The sequence below is a fragment of the Oncorhynchus mykiss genome, chromosome 15 (genome assembly GCF_013265735.2).
Source record: "Oncorhynchus mykiss isolate Arlee chromosome 15, USDA_OmykA_1.1, whole genome shotgun sequence".
NCBI lineage: Eukaryota > Metazoa > Chordata > Actinopteri > Salmoniformes > Salmonidae > Oncorhynchus > Oncorhynchus mykiss.
In genome coordinates, this window is record NC_048579.1 from 55,604,637 (window position 1) to 55,623,659 (window position 19,023).

General features: G+C 44.2%; 2 protein-coding genes across 2 annotated transcripts; one reads left to right on the forward strand and one right to left on the reverse strand.

Annotated features, from left to right (window-relative positions):
* Positions 1 to 380: 380 nt before the first annotated feature.
* Positions 381 to 13,105, forward strand: LOC110490758 (inter-alpha-trypsin inhibitor heavy chain H2). The gene is made up of 20 exons (XM_036944691.1): positions 381 to 860; positions 1,138 to 1,167; positions 1,748 to 1,786; positions 2,748 to 2,920; positions 3,041 to 3,145; positions 3,371 to 3,533; positions 3,784 to 4,020; positions 4,138 to 4,254; positions 4,471 to 4,639; positions 4,842 to 4,967; positions 5,148 to 5,329; positions 5,544 to 5,729; positions 8,554 to 8,693; positions 8,865 to 9,037; positions 9,236 to 9,370; positions 11,382 to 11,495; positions 11,579 to 11,780; positions 11,909 to 12,081; positions 12,243 to 12,354; positions 12,571 to 13,105. The coding sequence occupies exons 1-20, from the start codon at positions 768 to 770 to the stop codon at positions 12,719 to 12,721; spliced, it is 2,820 nt and encodes a 939-aa protein (XP_036800586.1). The 5' UTR covers positions 381 to 767; the 3' UTR covers positions 12,722 to 13,105.
* Positions 13,045 to 19,013, reverse strand: LOC110490355 (DNA/RNA-binding protein KIN17). Its single transcript, XM_021563700.2, has 12 exons — positions 18,778 to 19,013; positions 18,393 to 18,487; positions 18,174 to 18,217; positions 17,922 to 18,044; positions 17,641 to 17,825; positions 16,261 to 16,309; positions 16,092 to 16,149; positions 15,852 to 15,969; positions 15,617 to 15,736; positions 13,827 to 13,926; positions 13,584 to 13,684; positions 13,045 to 13,440 (listed from the first exon to the last, which is right to left on the reverse strand). The coding sequence occupies exons 1-12, from the start codon at positions 18,889 to 18,891 to the stop codon at positions 13,378 to 13,380; spliced, it is 1,170 nt and encodes a 389-aa protein (XP_021419375.1). The 5' UTR covers positions 18,892 to 19,013; the 3' UTR covers positions 13,045 to 13,377.
* Between the last annotated feature and the right edge of the window lie 10 nt (positions 19,014 to 19,023).

Consider the following 19,023-nt stretch of genomic DNA (forward strand, 5'->3'; position numbering starts at 1 on the left):
AAGCAATCAAGGGATTTTCATCATCACGATGATGTGGCAAGTTACAATGTGCTTTTTGAAAGTCCCATATCTTGAAAACTTGATTGCTCACATGCAAAACATTTTGGGACTGTATCAACAGTGGACTACAAATACCAAAATATTGTTTTTTAGTGGATTATTCCTTTAATGCAGTGCACACCCAGCATGGTGCCAAAGGTCAATTTGTTCCCTCTATTTCTGTTTTTGTTCTATTGTTATTGCACAGCAAAAATGGAATTGACGTGACCTCACAGTGATTGCCATGCAAAATGGCCAAATATGGCGCCAAATGGAATGTTTGAACCCTGTCTAAAGTCCAAACGTTAGCTCCACTGCCACGTGGCCAATCCACCGGTACTATTATGATCACATAGAGAGAGGAAACAACTGCTACAGCATGCCAGCGTTTAAATCTGTACATACCAGCATTGGAAACCCAGTTCTGATTGTCTGGGCGTGTTGCAGAGTTTAGGCCTACATAAATCAACGAGAAATCCAGCCGTAAACCGAACCTGTATGATCCCAAATATGCTGTGTTTACCCTCCTACACGGCAGGTCAAGCTTCAAAGTTTCCCTCTCCGGGTTACGTGAAACACAACAAATATTGACTAGGGCCAAGCGTCTATCAGCACTCGGTGGATTTTTAACCCTTATTTTTGGGATCTCTCTGCTGCCTCTTGGGTCCCGGCTGAAGGACTATATCTGGGAGTGTTAAACCTCAGGCAACACATACAGGCCTGGAACCATGAGACGCCTGGCTCTCCTCCTAGGCCTGCTGGCCCTACACCAGACCCTCTGCTTTGAGTTTGTGGTCGAGGGCGAGTGGGAGACGGAAACGGTGAGTTCATATTTTTCGATATCAACTGTTATACGACAACGAGATTGTTTTATAGATGTGTCTTAATTGCCTTAATGCTGATGGTCCCCAGGGAGAGTAGCTGCAGCTAATGGGGAGCCTTACAAATACAAATGTGTGTAGAAACAGCCTTCTCTCTGTCAAATGTGTTTTTTGATAACGTTCCTTTAACAGAACTATATTTTATGCGACGTTCATGTGACTGATTAATGCACAACTTTTATTCTCTGTTTTACAAACGGCCCTTTTGTTCTACCAGTCATTAGAGAAACAACATGGACGATTTAAGGTGAGATGAAACTCGTCTTTTCTTTTTTCCCAAGCAATTTGTCTGAATTAATGTTATATAATGTCATAGTTTGCTATTCACAATCGTTAATAATCTTATTTTTATTCAATATGACATTGATTCAATAATGCAACATATTATGAGGGAAATGATCCTGTCTTGAGGTGGGTTTTTGTTTTTGCCCAGTTACAGAAATAGAATACCATCAACATGTAAAAGCAAGCAGTCTGCTTCATTGACCTCTGAACTATTGATAAAGGGGTTATGGAGAGGTCAATGGATTGAACCCAATGACAGTCCTATAAGGCTTACTGACAATTCCAAATTTTTATTTAGAATGTCTATAGAATTGTTATGCCATGACCACCTACCTATAGTTACTGTTACATATGAAACTTTTCTTTCTGAGTGCAGTATGGGACAGTACAGATACTTCTGCATCTGCATTGCTTGCTCTTTTGGGTTTTAGAATGGGTTTCTGTAAAGCACTTTGTGACAACTGCTGATGTAAAAAAGAGATTTATAAAATACATTAGCTTGATTGATTGGTACAGAGCTGATTGTTTCTGTGTGTTTCCAGAGGGCGATATTGACCAGTGAGGAGCAAGAAGACTTTGAGGTAGGTTTCTCTCTCTGGTCTCTGCTTGATGTTTGACCCCTCTGTCCAATGTGGCAGAGTTTAGTCCTCTTATCTACTAATCAATGGTCCTGTTTGAAGAGAATCCGCTGACAGACAGGTTATTGACTTCACTCTGCAGTTGCTACATCCATTTAACGTTTCTGTGGTAAAATGTGTCATTTTCTTTCTCAGAATTCTCAGCCTGTTATACACTGACTACACCAAACATTAGGAACACCTTCCTAATATTGAGGTTCCCCTTTGCCCTCGGAACAGACTCAATTCATCGTGGCATGGACTCTACAAGGTGTCGAAAGCATTCCACAGGGATGTTGGCCCATGTTGACTCCAATGGATCCCACAGTGGTGTGTCAATTTGCCTGGATGTCCTTTGGGTGGTGGACCATTCTTGATACACACAGGAAACTGTTGAGTTTTAAAAACCCAGCAGCGTTGCAGTTCTTGACACATACCGCTGCGCCTGGCACCTACTACCATACTCCGTTCAAAGGCACTTAAATCTTTTGCTTTGTCCGTTCACCCTCTGAATGGCACACATACATAATCCATGTCTCCATTGTCTCAAGGCTTAAAAATCCTTTAACCGGGTCTCCTCCCCTTCATCTACACTGATTGTAATGTATTTAACAAGTAACATCAATAAGGATTTCACCTGGATTCACCTGGTCAGTCTGTGTCATGGAAAGAGCAGGTGTTCTTAAGGTTATTTATACTCAGTGTATAAGTAGATACTCCAAAGAAACATGTTTCCTATTCATTTTTCAGGCAGATATTCAGATTTGTAGATGGGAAAAAGAAGTGTCCCTAAACCACTTGTTTTATGTGGTTTAGATGTAAAGTTGTAGAGAGCTTGACTCACAATTCCTATGCAACGGCACTCGTCCCTAGTCGATGACATCACAGCCAAAGTCTGTCTCACGTTCTCCACCTCCCTATGTAGGCCATCCGGGGTGATGACATCACGGTTAAGAGCTACAGGGTGGAGAGCCGCATCACGTCGCGGTTCTGCCACACCACGGTCAAGAGCTCTGTGGTCAACTCTGGTCCAAATGCCCAGAGCATTGGCTTCAACGTCCAGATCCCCAAACGAGCCTTCATCACCAACTTCACCATGTGAGCAACTTTCTCAATCAGAATAAAAAGCACAATCTCAAATTTCAATCACAATCACACTGAAATACAATCCTCGACTTAATGGACAGAGCTGTGGACTATGTTGTGTGCTGTTTTTAGGAATGTGAATGGGATCATGTTTGTGGGCTCAGTGAAGGAGAAGACTGTGGCTAGGAACCTCTACGCTCAGGCTAGAGCCAGAGGGAAGGCCGCAGGCCTCGTCAGGTACCGTACAGCCCACAATGCACCATGGCCATGGTATTTAGTGTAGCTATACTGAAGAATAACATCTTGGACAATACAGGGAAATGGGTTCCCACCCATTTTTTGACCGTTATGAATCCTATGCCATTCATAATGGTCTATGCTGTGTGTAACAAACATTGTTGTTGCATAAGAACTTTCTAGTGTCCTGTGACTGACTATAGAGCTGGTAATCCTACACCACAGGGCTAACTCCCAGGACATGGAGACCTTTAAGACGGAGGTCCACGTACCTCCCGGCAGTAAGATAGAGTTTGAGTTGCACTACCAGGAAATGATGCAGAGGAAGCTGGGCTTCTATGAACACTCACTATACCTGCAGCCTGGACGCCTGGTGCCCCAGTTCCAGGTGAGAGAGCTTACCTGTGTGTGTGTGTGTGTGTGTGTGTGTGTGTGTGTGTGTGTGTGTGTGTGTGTGTGTGTGTGTGTGTGTGTGTGTGTGTGTGTGTGTGGTGTGTGTGTGTGTGGTGTGTGTGTGTGTGTGTGTGTGTGTGTGTGTGTGTGTGTGTGCGTGCCTGTGTGTGGTATTTAACGACTGTATTTGATAGGTCAGTGCCTCTGTGTCAGCATATTTGGGCCTTCTCCCTGTCTCTCTGCAGGTGGATGTGTATATCTATGAGCCCAACGGCATCGCCTCTGTGGAGACACCGAACACCTTGGGAGAGCATTTCAGCGGCATGGCCAAACTCACCTCCTCAAAGGACAAGGCTCACGTGGTGTTCAAGCCCTCGCTCCAGCAGCAGAGGAAGTGCGAGAACTGCACCACCAGCGCTATCGATGGCATCTTTACCGTCAAATACGACGTCCTGAGAGACAGCAATGCCGGGGAACTACATGTGGGTACACACACTGACAGAAACACATGTAGTAACACAGTCTTTGTGTCACTTTACTTTGTAACAGAAATGTAATACAGGAAGTATTGGTCACTGTTATTTCAATGTTTCTCCTAGGTTTCTGACGGGCATTTTGTGCATTTCTTCGCCCCGGCCAATCTCTCCCCCCTCCCGAAAAACATTGTGTTCGTCATTGACGTCAGTGGATCTATGTGGGGAGTCAAGATGAAGCAGGTGTGTGACGTAACCATAGAAAAACTCACAGGGGTCAATCTGTGCCCCATCAGTCGTACATCTCTCTTCTCTCACAACCGGCAGGGCCTGCCTGACAAATGCAACACCGCCCTTGTGTGGGTATTCTGTGAAACTGCACTGAAATGACTGTCCAATCTCATTTATGACTTTATCGCTCTCTCTTGCTCTATAACTCTCTCTCTCTCTCTCTCTCAGACTGTGGAGGCTATGCAGACCATATTGGATGACCTGACCATGGATGACTACTTCAGCATTGTTGACTTCAACCACAATGTGCGCTGCTGGAGTGAGGAGCTGGTTCAAGGCAGCACCATACAGGTGGCTGAGGCCAAGAAATACATCCAGAACATCAAACCCAATGGAGGTGAGAGAGAAGGGAGGGATGAAAGAAAGAGAGTGATAGAGAAAGAGAGAGATGTGGAGGATTATAAGGAAGTAGGAGGTTGCATGGATTTAAGTCATGGGGAGAGACAGAGGAAAGAGGACGAGAGGACAGAGTGGTGGATAACGAAAGGTTGTCTGGATGTGTATCTGATTGGCTCTCACTGCTCTTTGACCCGATCCAGGCACCAATATCAATGAGGCATTGATGAGGGCGGTGCAGATGCTGGTGAAGGCGTCCAATCAGGGCATGATCGACCCACGCTCTGTCTCCATGATCATGCTGGTGTCTGATGGAGACCCCACTGTCGGTGAGACATCACACCGCTGCTGATCACAAAACTGACACGGACTGACTTTTCATCACCCACCTCATACCACTTCACCCCCCTTCATTTTCCCCCTCACGCCCCATCTAATAACCTCTAGTGGTGTACTGCCCTTCATACTGTTATGCTACTGTCATCCACCATCTCTCCCTCTCTCTGTAGGAGAGATCAAGCTCAGCGCCATCCAGAAGAATGTGAAGAAGGTCATGAGGGAGGAGTTCTCTCTCTTCTCATTGGGCATCGGCTTCGATGTCGACTACGACTTCCTGGAACGCATCGCCATGGAGAATAGGGGCGTGGCCCAGAGGATCTACACCAGCCACGACGCCTCAGATCAGATACGGGTACGACAGACCTCTGTCCCTAAAACTCCCATTCATCCTTCTCTCCCTAATCCTGCATATAGTTGCATCACTACTCCTCCTCCTTCCCTTCCCTCCGTTCATCCCCCTTTGTATGACTACCTCTGAATTCTCCTCCTATTATTGTGTAAACACTCTATCTTCACTGCCTCTCTCACCACCATCTCTGACCTCACTCCTCCATTCTCCCCTCCAGCGGTTCTACAGCCAGGTCTCGTCTCCCCTCCTGAGGAAGATCACGGTTCAGTTCCCAGAGGACTCTGTCTCTGACGTCACCCAGAACCACTTTGACAAGTACTTCAGTGGCTCAGAGCTGGTGGTGGCTGGGAAGGTGCTGCCCTCTGAGTCCACTACTCTTAACAGCTTCACCACCGCATTCGCTGTGAGTCATACATACACATGCACGCATGCACACTCATACACACAGTGGTGGAAGATGTACCCAAAAGTCATACTCGCACTGAGCTAAAGGGTAGAGGTGCCGCTTTCAAGGTGCAGGACTCTAACACGGAAGCTTACAAGAAATCCCGCTATGCCCTGCGACGAACCATCAAACAGGCAAAGCATCAATACAGGACTAAGATTGAATCGTACTACACCAGCTCCGACGCTCGGAGGATGTGGCAGGGCTTGCAAACTATTACAGACTACAAAGGGAAGCACTGGGCGAGCTGCCCAGTGACACGAGCCTACCAGACGAGCTAAATCACTTCTATGTTCACTTCGAGGCAAGCAACACTGAGGCATGCATGAGAGCATCAGCTGTTCCGGACGACTGTGTGATCACGCTCTCCGTAGCCAACGTGAGTAAGACCTTTAAACAGGTCAACATACACAAGGCTGCGGGGCCAGACGGATTACCAGGACGTGTGCTCCGGGCATGTGCTGACCAACTGGCAGGTGTCTTCAATTACATTTTCAACATGTCCCTGATTGAGTCTGTAATATCAACATGCTTCAAGCAGACCACCATAGTCCCTGTACCCAAGAACACAAAGGCAACCTGCCTAAATGACAACAGACCCGTAGCACTCGCGTCCGTAGCCATGAAGTGCTTTGAAAGGCTGGTAATGGCTCACATCAACACCATTATCCCAGAAACCCTAGACCCTCTCCAATTTGCATACTGCCCAAACAGATCCATAGATGATGCAATCTCTATTGCGCTCCACACTGCCCTTTCCCATCTGGACAAAAGGAACACCTATGTGAGAATGCTGTTCATTGACTACAGCTGAGCGTTCAACACCATAGTACCCTCAAAGCTCATCCCCAAGCTATGGATCCTGGGACTAAACACCTCCCTATGCAATTGGATCCTGGACTTCCTGACAGGCCGCCCCCAGGTGGTGAGGGTAGGTAGCTCAGTCCCCTCCTGTACTCCCTGTTCACCCACGATTGCATGGCCAGGCACAACTCCAACACCATCATTAAGTTTGCTGACGACACAACAGTGGTAGGCCTGATCACCGACAACGACGAGACAGCCTGTAGGGAGGAGGTCAGAGACCTGGCCAGGTGGTGCCAGAATAACAACCCCTCAAAGTCACCAAAACAAAGGAGATTATTGTGGACTACAGGAAAAGGAGCACCAAGCATGTCCCCGTTCTCATTGACAGGGCTGTAGTGGAGCAGGTTGAGAGCTTCAAATTCCTTGGTGTCCACATCAACAACAAACTAGAATGGTCCAAACACACCAAGACAGTCGTGAAGAGGGCACAACAAAGCCTATTCCCCCTCAGGAAAGTAAAAGGATTTGGCATGGGTCCTGAGATCCTCAAAAGGTTCTACAGCTGCAACATCGAGAGCATCCTGACCGGTTGCATCACTGCCTGGTACGGCAATTGCTCGGCCTCCGACGGCAAGGCACTTCAGAGGGTAATGCGTACGGCCCAGGACATCACTGGGGCAAAGCTGCCTGCCATCCAGGACCTCTACACCAGGCGGTGTCAGAGGAAGGCCCTAAAAAGACCCCAGCCACCCCAGTCATAGACTGTTCTCTCTACTACCGCATGGCAAGCGGTACCGGAATGCCAAGTCTAGGACAAAAAGGCTTCTCAACAGTTTTTACCCCCAAGCCATAAGACTCCTGAACAGGTAACTAAATGGTTACCCGGACTATTTGCATTGTGTGCCACCACCCGATAACCCCTATTTTTACGCTTCTGCTACTCTCTGTTCATCATATATGCATAGTCACTTTAACGATACCTACATGTACATACCACCTCAATAAGCCTGACTAACAGGTGTCTGTATATAGCCTTGCTACTCTTTTTTCAAATGTCTTTTTACTGTTGTTTTATTTCTTTACTTTCCTACACACACACACACACACACACACACACACACACACTTAGCCTGTAAGTAAGCATTTCACTTTAAGGTCTACACCTTTTTTATGGGAGGGATGGCAGGGTAGCCTAGTGGTTAGAGTGTTGGACTAGTAACCGGAAGGTTGCAAGTTCAAACCCCCAGCTGACAAGGTTCAAATCTGTTGTTCTGCCCCTGAACAGGGTTCCACGGTTCCTAGGCTGTCATTGAAAATAAGAATTTGTTCTTAACTGACTTGCTTAGTAAAATAAAGGTAAAAAATTAAGAAATACGGCGCACGTGACAAACTTTGATTTGATACCTTAATAGAAAATTACTTGAGGTAAAGTGAGTCACCCAGTAAAATACTACTGGAGTAAAAGTATTTGGTTTTAAATATACTTAAGTATCAAAAGTAAATGTAATTGCAAAAATATACTTAAGTATCAAAAGTAAAAGGAAATGTATAAATCATTTGAAATTGCTTATATAAACCAAACCAGATAGCCACACTCCAACAATCAGACATAATTAACAAACAAAACATTTTTGTTTAGTGAGTCCTCCAGATAAGACGCAGTAAGGATGACCAATGATGTTCTCTTGATAAGTGGGGGAATTTTAAATTTTCCTGTCCTGCAAAGCATTCAAAATGTAAAAAGTACTTTTTGGTGTCAGGGAAAATGTATGGAGTAAAAAGTACATACTTTTATTTAGGAACATAGTGAAGTAAATGTAAAAGTTGTTAAAAATATAAATAGTAAAGTAAGTACAGATACCGCAAAAAAACCTACTTAAGTAGTATTTTCAAAAAGTTTTACTTAAGTACTTTACACCACTGCATACACACTCACCTGTGTCCTACCCTCTCTCTGTCCCCCTCTTCTTCCCAGGATCGTCTGGACCTGTCCCTACAGACTGAAGCAGACTACCTGGAGCTAGACGCTGCGCTGGCCCAGCAGCAGCATGCCTTCACTGGCTTCGCCAGACAGATGTGGGCCTACATCACTGTCAACCAGCTACTGGCCGAGAGGTGAGAGAGAGGGACAAAGGGAGAGAGAGAGTTAAACACATCGTTATTTTCAATCTAAGGAGTGAATAAAAAGATTGTGCTATAAATAGCCAGCACTTTGACACAGACTATAGAGCATGAATAAACATACGGAGTAACGTTTTGTGAATGTTATATCCCTGTTCCCTGCAGGTCCCTGGCCCCCACTGCTGGTAAGAAGAGGAAGATCACACAGAGGATCCTGAACCTGGCTGTGGAGCACCAGTTTGTCACGCCCCTCACTGCCCTACTGGTGGAGAGTGAGGAGGCCAAGGAGAGGCTGCTCGCTGACTCCCCTAGGGACCCCAAACAGGGCTGCTGTGCAGGTGCCTGATCAAAATCACCTGAGTCCCCCCTTCTTTGGGCTTGTAAATGTACAAGAGAGTGAATGAAGCTATCCCAAACTCGTTGTGTGTGTGTGTGTGTGTGTGTGTGTGTGCGTGTGTGCGTGTGTGCGTGTGTGCGTGTGTGCGTGCGTGCGTGTGTGCGTGTGCGTGTGCGTGTGTGTGTGTGTGTGTGTGTAGGAGGATCTGGTATGGCTGGTCCCGGACAAAGGACTCCAATGCAGATAGTTCACAGCCTCCCCCCCTGGGTCCGGATGACCACACCTGCCCCCCCTAGCCACGCCGAGAGGCCCCTACCAGATCACATCACCATAGGTGACAATTACAACACACAAACACCTCTATACACATCTGTGCTACAGTATAATACTTCTCTACCTCTCCATATCACCATACATAATAAACACACATACACTGTGTTTTAAAGGGGCAGTGTGGACAAAAACGTGAATATCCTGTGTTTTATATTTCCACACTATGAGGTTGGAATAATGCTGTCCAATTGTGAATATTATGATAATGCACTGTTAGTGAAAGAGCTATTTGAAAAGTCTGCCTGAAATTTCAGCTTGTTTTGCTGGGTGGGGTTTTTGGACTGCCTGGTGACATCACCAGGCGATATAAGTTAATAGACCAATAACAAAGAGAGTTTGCACTCCTCTCTGCCTATAACAGCTACTTTTCAGGTTACACATCCCTCCCATTAGGCCCCTCTCTCAGACCACTCCCAGACAGTCCTAGCTAAATTCTTGCTTGAGAAATTGCATTTTGCTAAGAAGCATTTTTTTTAACTTCAGTGTTGTGATGCAAAGATTCTAGAAAAGTGCATAGCACTTAGAATTTAAAAGTTATTGTCGGATATTATTCATCCTAATCAGACAGGTTTTTTATGGACGATACATTGGAGATAATATAAGACAAGTACTGGAAACTGGAAACAATAAAACACTACGAAAAATCTGGGAAACGATGCCCGCTATTCATACCTGACTTTGAAAAGGCTTTTAACAAAGTACGACTGGAATTTATATATAAATGCCTGGAATATTTCAATTTTCAACCCTAGGTGTAAAATAGTCAATAAACTAAACTGTCAAGAGGAGTAAAACAATGGCCATCGAAATGTTAGATATTAAAATCAGATCCAGCAATAATATCAAGGGCCTATTAATCCAGGGCTTAAAAACAAAGGTGTCATTGTACACTGATGATTCATGCTTTCTTTTAAATCCACAGTTTGGATCCCTCCACAGCCACAAAGATGATCTAGATACTTTTTTTAACCTCTCTGGATTACAACCAAATGATGATGTGTACCATATTATGCATTGGATCACAAAAAAATACAACTTTGACATTAGCGTGTAATTTACCAATAAAATGGTAGTGGAGTGGACATAGTGGACATACTTGGTATTCATATCCCGAAAAAAAGCAATGATCTCGTTACAATGCATTTTAATAGAAAGTTAGCAAAATAGATAAGATCTTGATACTGTGGAACCTGTCTATTGTCTATTGTGGAAAAATCACCCTCATTAACTCTAGTCATATCCCAGTTTACCTATTTGCTTATGGCCTTGACTACTGTTTACATAGCAACTTGTTTTTAAAGTTATATGGACAAAGAATATTCCATTTTATTTAGAACGGCAAGCCAGACCAAATTAAATGGGCCTATTTATATAAATAATATGAATTCGGAGGACAATAATGATTAAATATTAGACCTCTCAATAAAGGCTTCAGTCATTCAAAAGTTGTACTTAAATCCAAACTGTTTCTCTATCAGATTAGTAAGGATGTCTTACCTCATTTTGGCTAAAGAAAATTGCGATAAATAAAAAAGTATACCAGTTTCATTTTAGGACCCAAAAAATGACAGCTGTGCCATATAGATTTGCAAAATAGTTGGGAAGAGATTTTCGATGTATTGATTCCATGGCACATGGTTTATGAACTGGTACAGAAAACAACGCTGGATTCAAAACTTAGAGTTTTTCAATTTAAATAAATGTTAGACATATTATACAACTATCCCAGTAGTGCAGATTCTGCTGCAAAGAGACAGAATCATTAGATATTTTGTTTTGGTACTGTCCATATGTAACTATCGTTGTTTCTTTTTGACCATTTTAATTGAAAACAATCACAGTAAGTTACTTAATTGTTCCCAGAAATCATTTCAAATTGAGATAAAAACAGCTGCATTGGGCCATCAATATCACCTACCTCCCTACCTGGCAATTTTGCAGTGGGTAATACTCTCATGTCCATTGTGTCACCATAGTAATGGTTGTCTGTCTGTGTGTTTTCTGTGTGACAGTGGAAAACGACCCTCACTTCATTGTCCACCTGCCTAAAAACAACATGGACGTCTGCTTCAACATCGACTCAGAGCCTGGACACATCCTCAATCTGGTGTCAGACCCCGGTGCAGGTAAGTGTGTGTGTGGTTGCAAAAATGTGTGTGTCTGTGCTTGTGTCCTCTTAACTCAATCCTCCACCCTCGTTGTCCTCTAGGTGTGGTGGTGAATGGCCAGCTGGTTGGCTCTAAGAGGGTGGAGGAGAAGGAGAAGGTGAACACGTACTTTGGCACCATATCAGTGTTCTACCAGCCTGACGGCATCAGGGTGTCAGTCACCACCGACCGTATCGACCTGACTGACGGCATGAACAACCACTCCTTCACCTGGGGAGCCACGGCCGACATCACCCAGGACAGGTAGGAACATGCACGCCCGCACACATAGACACACACGAACCGCTGGTCAGGCACCATCAGCCTGTTTTACTGTGGTAAGGACACGGTTTCCTGTTTGAACCACATGCTATGATCCCTGTCTGTTTCAGGGTTAAGGTTTCCATAGTGAAGGACTCCAAGGTGATGGTGACGGTGGATGACAAGATCACTGTGATGGTGCTGCTACATCGTGTGTGGAAGAAACACCCAACCCACGTGGACTTCCTGGGCCTCTATATCCCCAACAACAACCAGTACTCCTCTCAGGCCCACGGCCTTATTGGTAGGTCACCAAGAATACAATAAAGCTATAAGCTAATTACATGAGTTGACATATAGTGGCAAGATACCCTACATCACCCTTATAGTGAATCCTGCAACAGTATCCCAAAATTAAATTACAGCCTACTTCACTAGGTTTCACTGACCTGTGTGTGTGTGTAGGTCAGTTTGGCCAGGAGCCAGAGGTGAGGGTGTTTAACCTGCACCAGGGAGCTGACCCTCTGAAGAAGGAGGCCACCATGGAGGTGAAGGGCAACAAGCTGGTCGTCACCAGGTAAGAACACACACTCTCTTATGCACATCCCTGCTGCCAGGTAAACCACACACACCACTATAGGAATAACATCAGCATGTCACACATACTCAAGTCAGTAAACTTAATCTCTGTTGAGGCAATCCTTCCACCATATCACAGTGGGACATAGTGCATGTGAGTGCTAACACGACGAGGCTTGTAGACAAGGTTGTAACTAGTCCACGTGTGTGACAGGGGCTGGCAGAAGGACTACAGGCGGGATAAGAAACGTGGATCTGACGTTTTCTGCTGGTTCATCCACAACAGTGGCAAAGGCTTCATCGACGGCCATTACACCAACTACATCGTCCCGCGACTTGACAGCTTCCTGCCGCTCCCGCTCTGAGCGACCAATCGCAAGGCACACGGGGCTACCATGTAACCCAGGCAGCAAGAGACAAGGCATAGTTATAATGGATATCCTAGTCCACAGGTACAGGAGACACACACATTTTCAGCCAATTTGACTAGACACATGTGTTATTACCGGTTTTCATATCACAGCTCTGTCTGACAACTCTCGCTCTTTACAACAGGTTATAAAAAAGCAGTATCAGTATGTATAGCTGTGTGAATGTTTCTTTATTTTCATGAAGACTACACTGTCGGCTTTGAACTTTATGTACACACACACACACAGACTTCTTAACCAGAACATTCCAATGACTGTTGTATTTCTCAGACCTCATTTTACATGGCAAAATACAAATGTTTTTCAATCAATACATAGGTCAATTGTGTTGTACTTCATTCAGTAAGTAATATTACAACATTCAAATGTATTTGTAGAGAACCATTTAATAACAATACAAAATAAAAATACAACCCCGCCCCCCAATCATTACTCGGCTAACTCAGGAAGTGATACCTCCATAGAAAATGCATTCTGGGATATTTACAGAGGGTAACTCTGACACAGTAGAGTCTCTCAGCTGATGGGCCTCTCGGTGGAAGGGTAGGGGCTCTTGGGTTACGCTGTCATGTAACGGAAGTCATGATAGATCAGGCCATTTTGGAGAAATCCTCGTAGGCGATCCCGTCCACCCTCCTCCCTTTCATCCGACCCTGAGGAAGAAAAACACACCCTTGTATGAGAAAATAAGAACCATTCATATAATCCCAAAGCAGTTGCCACACCAAACATCTATTCCAACACCAAACGGTAGAAACTGATGCATGACGAGAGCAATTTTGTGCCTGGTCCTTACCGAGTCAAGTGTGAGGGTGGCACTGAACTTTCTCTCGTCTATGGAGTCCAGTAGGGCCTCTGTGTCTCTGTACACACCGTTCAGAACCAGGACCCGTTTACCTGTGGGACAGATGAGTTAGACTTGATTATTCGATTTGGTAAAATAACAGGCCAGATTACAGATATCAAGTCAAATGTACAGTTTGAAAATTATCAATTTCCTGTGGACATGTGTGTGTAACCATGGCGAGAACTAGGTTACCTGGTGCAGGGATGACCGTCTCCAGGTGACTCTGGTCTAGTTTCAGTTTGTCCCCTGAGTCAATCATCTTCACTACGGCCGTGTATTTATCCTGCACCTCCTACAACACACAACAACTGTTAGCCTAAATACATACAGTTGAAGTCAGAAGATTACATACACTTAGGTTGGAGTCATTAAAATTCGTTTTTCAGACACAGTTTTGGCAAGTTGGTTAGAACATCTACTTTGTGCATGACACAAGTAATTTTTCCAACAATTGTTTACAGACATGTTATTTCACTGTATCACAATTCCAGTGGGTCAGAAGTTTACATACACTAAGTTGACTGTGCCTTTAAAAAGCTTGGAAAATTCCAGAAAATGGTGGCATGGCTTTAGAAGCTTCTTTTAGGGTAATTGACATAATTTCAGTCAATTGGAGGTTTTCCTGTGGATGTATTTCAAGGCCTACCTTCAAACTCAGTGCCTATTTGCTTGACATAATGGGAAAATCTAAATAAATCAGCCAAAACCCCAGAAAAAAAATTGTAGGCCTCCACAAGTCTGGTTCATCCTTGGGAGCAATTTCCAAACGCCTGAAGGTACCACGTTCATCTGTACAAACAATAGTACACAAGTATAAACACCATGGGACCACGCAGCCGTCATACCGCTCAGGAAGGAGACGCATTCTGTCTCCTAGAGATAAACGTACTTTGGTGCGAAAAGTGCAAATTTATCCCAGAACAACAGCAAAGGACCTTGTGAAGATGCTGGAGGAAACCGGTACAAAAGTATCTATATCCACAGTAAAACGAGTCCTATATCGTCATAACCTGAAATGCCGCTCAGCAAGGAAGAAGCCACTACTCTAAAACCGCCATAAAAAAGCCAGACTACGGTTTGCAACTGCACATGGGGACAAAGATCGTACTTCTTGGAGAAATGTCCTCTGGTCTGATGAAACAAAAATAGAACTGTTTGGCCATAATGACCATCATTATGTTTGGAGGAAAAAGGGGGAGACGTGCAAGCCGTAGAACACCATCCCAACCATGAAGCACAGCGGTGGCAGCATCATGTTGTGGGGGTGCTTTGCTGCAGGAGGAACTGGTGCACTTCATAAAATAGATGGCATCATGAGGAAAGAAAATGATGTGGATATATTTAAGCAGCATCTCAAGACATCAGTCAGGAAGTGGACTATGACCCCAAGCATACTTCCAAAGTTGTGGCAAAATGGCTTAAGGACAACAAAGTCAAGGTATTGGAGTGGCCATTACAAAGCCCTGACCTCAATCCCATAGATAATTTGTGGGCAGAACTGAAAAAGCATGTGCGAGCAAGGAGGTTTACAAACCTGACTCAGTTACACCAGCTCTGTCAGGAAGAATGGGCCAAAATTCACCCAACTTATTGTAGGAAGCTTGTGGAAGGCTACCCGACACGTTTGACCAAAGTTAAACCATTTAAAGGCAATGCTTCCAAATACTAATTGAGTATATGTAAACTTCTGACCCACTGGGAATGTGATGAAAGAAATAAAAGCTGAAAGAAATCATTCTCTCTACTATTATTCTGACATCTCACATTCTTAACTGATCCTAACTGACCTAAAACAGGGATTTTTTACTAGGATTAAATGTCAGGAATTGTGAAAAACTGAGTTTAAATGTATTTGGCTAAGGTGTATGTAAACTTCCGACTTCAACTGTATGATATTCTTCTATTGACTATAAACCTCTTGTAAGCTACTAAGAACACAAAACTGGCCCAATCACCCACCATGTGTGAAACTAATGTGTTACCTTGACGACTCCTTTCTTCTTGTGGTATTTCTCCCCCAGTCTCTTGGTAACAACTTTGATTACGATGCCGGGGTGCAGCCAGTGGTCCGCTCTCACAGACCTCTTCTTCTGCTCCTCCATCTGAACACAACACAGGGTCACAACAAAGGGTTACATGCGCAATTGTTTAACACAGAGTCAACTTGACAGTGCATCAAGTCAGAGCTGAGAGGGAGAACTGGAAACACTACCGTACCTCCATGATCTCATCCAGGGCTGACTTCTTCTTCTTCTCTTTGGCTTCTGAGGTGGAGGGAGCATCTTTCCTTTTCCCTGACCCTGCTGCCTTCAGGGCACTGGGACCCAGGGCCACACTAAGGGGAAGAGGTAGACACAGTGTTAATCAGAGTGAAATCCCCACAGTCATTTACTTTTGCTGTTTTGCATTGCCATTGATGACGGTGAGTCATTCTTACTGAGATCCAGGTTACTGTACCTGACTTTAGATGGGCCATCCGCAGAGGAACAGGAGCCCTTGGCCAGATTGAAGGTAACTGAAATATAATCAAAAATATAACCAGTGAGAGAAGAGCGGGCATAACGGTGTAATCAGCATAATTCCTGACCAAATGCATCATGAGCTATCTATATAAAAAATAAAATACTTTTCTCTTCTTCACTTTCTCGTTTCAACTCAGTGAAAACTGGTGCTTCCTGAAAAAAAAAGAGGGACAGATTGTTATGATTCCATGACATGTCATAGGTAAACAGTATCTTTGCTGAACAGCAGGGATGTGAATTCTGTCGGAGATTACATCTCTGAGCTGTGTGTGCGTGAGAATGATGTATGGTGTGTGTAGGCGCCTGAGCTGAGCCAGAGGGCAGACTGAGCATCTACCACTATTTGATTAGGAAAGGAATTTATGCTTTTTGTCCCCTCACTTTTGAAATCTCATTCACCTACTTATTAATTTGTCATTTTTTTGCTAGTAAAATGTCAATATTTATCTTTAGAAATGAGCTGAAATAGCAAATGAATATAACACAGCTTTGGATTTCACCCCCGTCTCAAAATAGAATGGTTGTGAACATTTGGAACATTACACAGGTGAGCTGGTCTTCTCCCGCTCCGACCACAGGCCTACATTGCAGCTTGCAAAATGTTTATGAAATTACAACTTTAACCTGTTCATGTAAAAATGACAAAAAGCACTGATTGTTTAAAGCAAAACCACCAAAACCATTTCTTAAGGTGAACCTGGCAATCGAAAGGCCCCAATCAGAAGTTAGATGTGCAATCAGAAAGATGAGAGTTGTGTCCACTCCGGTAGCCTATACAACTCGAGTAAAACAACAACAAGTAAAACAATTTCCTACAGTGGTAACAATGACTCAACCAATTATATTGGTTGTCATCCAACTAATAAAGCCTAAAATTCAGAATTGCGAAAGCCATTTTACAAGCATTTGAATGCTGATTGTACAAATATTAGATCAGAGATAGGCTCTCTGGTGCAAGCTGCTCTGTGCACAGTTGTTTTTTTTAAACTAGGCAAGTCAGTTAAGAACACATAGAACACATTCTTATTTACAATGACGGCCTAAGAACAGTGTGTTAACTGCCTTGTTCAGGGGCAGAACTCTCTCTTGTCAGCTTGGGGATTCGATCTAGCAACCTTTGGTTTACTGGCCCAATGCTCTAACCACTAGGCTACCTGCCACCCTGTTATCTGACTTGGAGATCAATGACTGTCATATGAATTGACATGCTTAGTTAGATAGGCTACTGGAGGAAAGGACACATACATTCAGTCACAACAGATTAGAGGTATTTTTGAAAAAACGTCAGTGAACTGGGGGTTTGTATAATTTTAAAATTGATTTTATGATGCACTGTATCTTAAACATTTGTACCGGGTGCCGATGCGTATAAGTGAACCATTACATTCCTGGTAAACACAAAACTTGGCCAGTCCCTGTTCAGAAGACACCCTAGTGTAATATGACCTCCTAGTCAGAGGAGGGCAGTAGTGGTACTCTCTCACCTCTGGCTCCCTGCCTCCTTGGCCTCGGCGGACCTGCTCCTCTATGAACTTGGCACTGCGCTCCTGGTCATCAAGGTCCTGCTTCTTCTTCTTCTCCAGCTCCTCCTGCCTCCGGATGGTCTCTGGGTCGCGGTCGATGTACTGGATGTACCAGCCTTTGGGTGTCTCGTCCACCTTACAGAAACCTGGGAGAAGTCATCAGACACAGCAATGTCAGGGATCAGACAGACACAGACAAACACACATAACTTCTGTTCTGAGGGGTATGAGCGTGACAGTACCCTCTTTCCCCAGCCACTTGGTGAATTCAGTGAGAGTCTCCCACTGGGTGGAGTTCATGTGGACATGCTCTCGGTCATTGATGTACTCGTTATAGACAATGTTGTTTTGCACTCGCTTGGTTCCTGGAGGGGGGAAGAGAGCGAGAGAGCGATTCAGTCAGGTTGAGGTTTGTCTTACAGTCTCTTTATAAGTAGCTAGTGTAATATTGCATGCACTTATAATATATAGTTTCAGAAGAAATCAAATATTACCAAAGCGTCTTCTGATCAGCTCAATAAAGTCATTCTTGAACTCCCTTGGTGAGAGGAAGAATGGAGAGAGGAGAAAGCAAATAAGTCCACTGGTGGAACACCTCCCCTGACTCATCATCACACCATTATTGACATGTCATTTTAACATTGTTTTTGGAGACAGTGTTATAGAACACGACATACCAACAGCCAGACCTAAGTAAATGCAGATGGACTCACTGTGAGAAGTTGTCCATGATCTTGTTGGGGTCCTCCGAGGCCAGCAGCAGCTGTCTCTGGTGGGACTCGGACATGCAGTGGCATTTGAAGCCATTCTATGGGCAGAAAGGGAAAGCTAGTTCAACCTAAACTGGCTTTTGTCCCGGGCGTTACCGTTAGTGTGTAGAACCTAACTTCTGACATCCCTGATCAAGCTCTAGAGTTACTTTCCTGAGGACAATACAGTCTATCTAGCTCGCTAACTTACATGGTTAATTTACATTCTGTCCCAACGAGTTGGTCGTTTAGGAACGCTTGCAACATTTGGCTTGCACCTACTAGCAAATATTCCAAACGTTACGCTACATGACGTTAGATAGCTAACTTAGCTAGCCATCTTTCTTACCTCGTCTCGACATTGTTTCTGGCACATTTGACAATACCATCGCAATTTTTGAAGACCTTTTGCTTTGATCCTATTCCCGATCGCCTTTGGGCTTAGAAAACCCTCTTTCCCCATGTCAAATAATAATCGTCTACATATAAATTATTTAAATTCGAAATAAGCCTCGAACACGTTCAAACGTTGTTATGCACTTCTCCTTCCTCCTAAAAATCTGCCGCTTCCGTGGGTATTTCGTCATCATTTTAC

What these genes read in the sequence shown, in the direction of transcription:
- LOC110490758 (XM_036944691.1), top strand. Translation starts at nt 768, where the DNA reads ATGAGACGCCTGGCTCTCCTCCTAGGCCTGCTGGCCCTACACCAGACC. An exon ending in AACAACATGGACGATTTAAG is followed by an intron (nt 1,168 to 1,747) that starts GTGAGATGAAAC and finishes GTGTGTTTCCAG; the next exon opens with AGGGCGATATTGACCAGTGA. An exon ending in AGGAGCAAGAAGACTTTGAG is followed by an intron (nt 1,787 to 2,747) that starts GTAGGTTTCTCT and finishes CTCCCTATGTAG; the next exon opens with GCCATCCGGGGTGATGACAT.
- LOC110490355 (XM_021563700.2), bottom strand. Translation starts at nt 18,891, where the DNA reads ATGGGGAAAGAGGGTTTTCTAAGCCCAAAGGCGATCGGGAATAGGATC. An exon ending in AGAAGAAAGGAGTCGTCAAG is followed by an intron (nt 13,927 to 15,616) that starts GTAACACATTAG and finishes TGTGTGTTGTAG; the next exon opens with GAGGTGCAGGATAAATACAC. An exon ending in CCACCCTCACACTTGACTCG is followed by an intron (nt 13,441 to 13,583) that starts GTAAGGACCAGG and finishes TTTCTTCCTCAG; the next exon opens with GGTCGGATGAAAGGGAGGAG.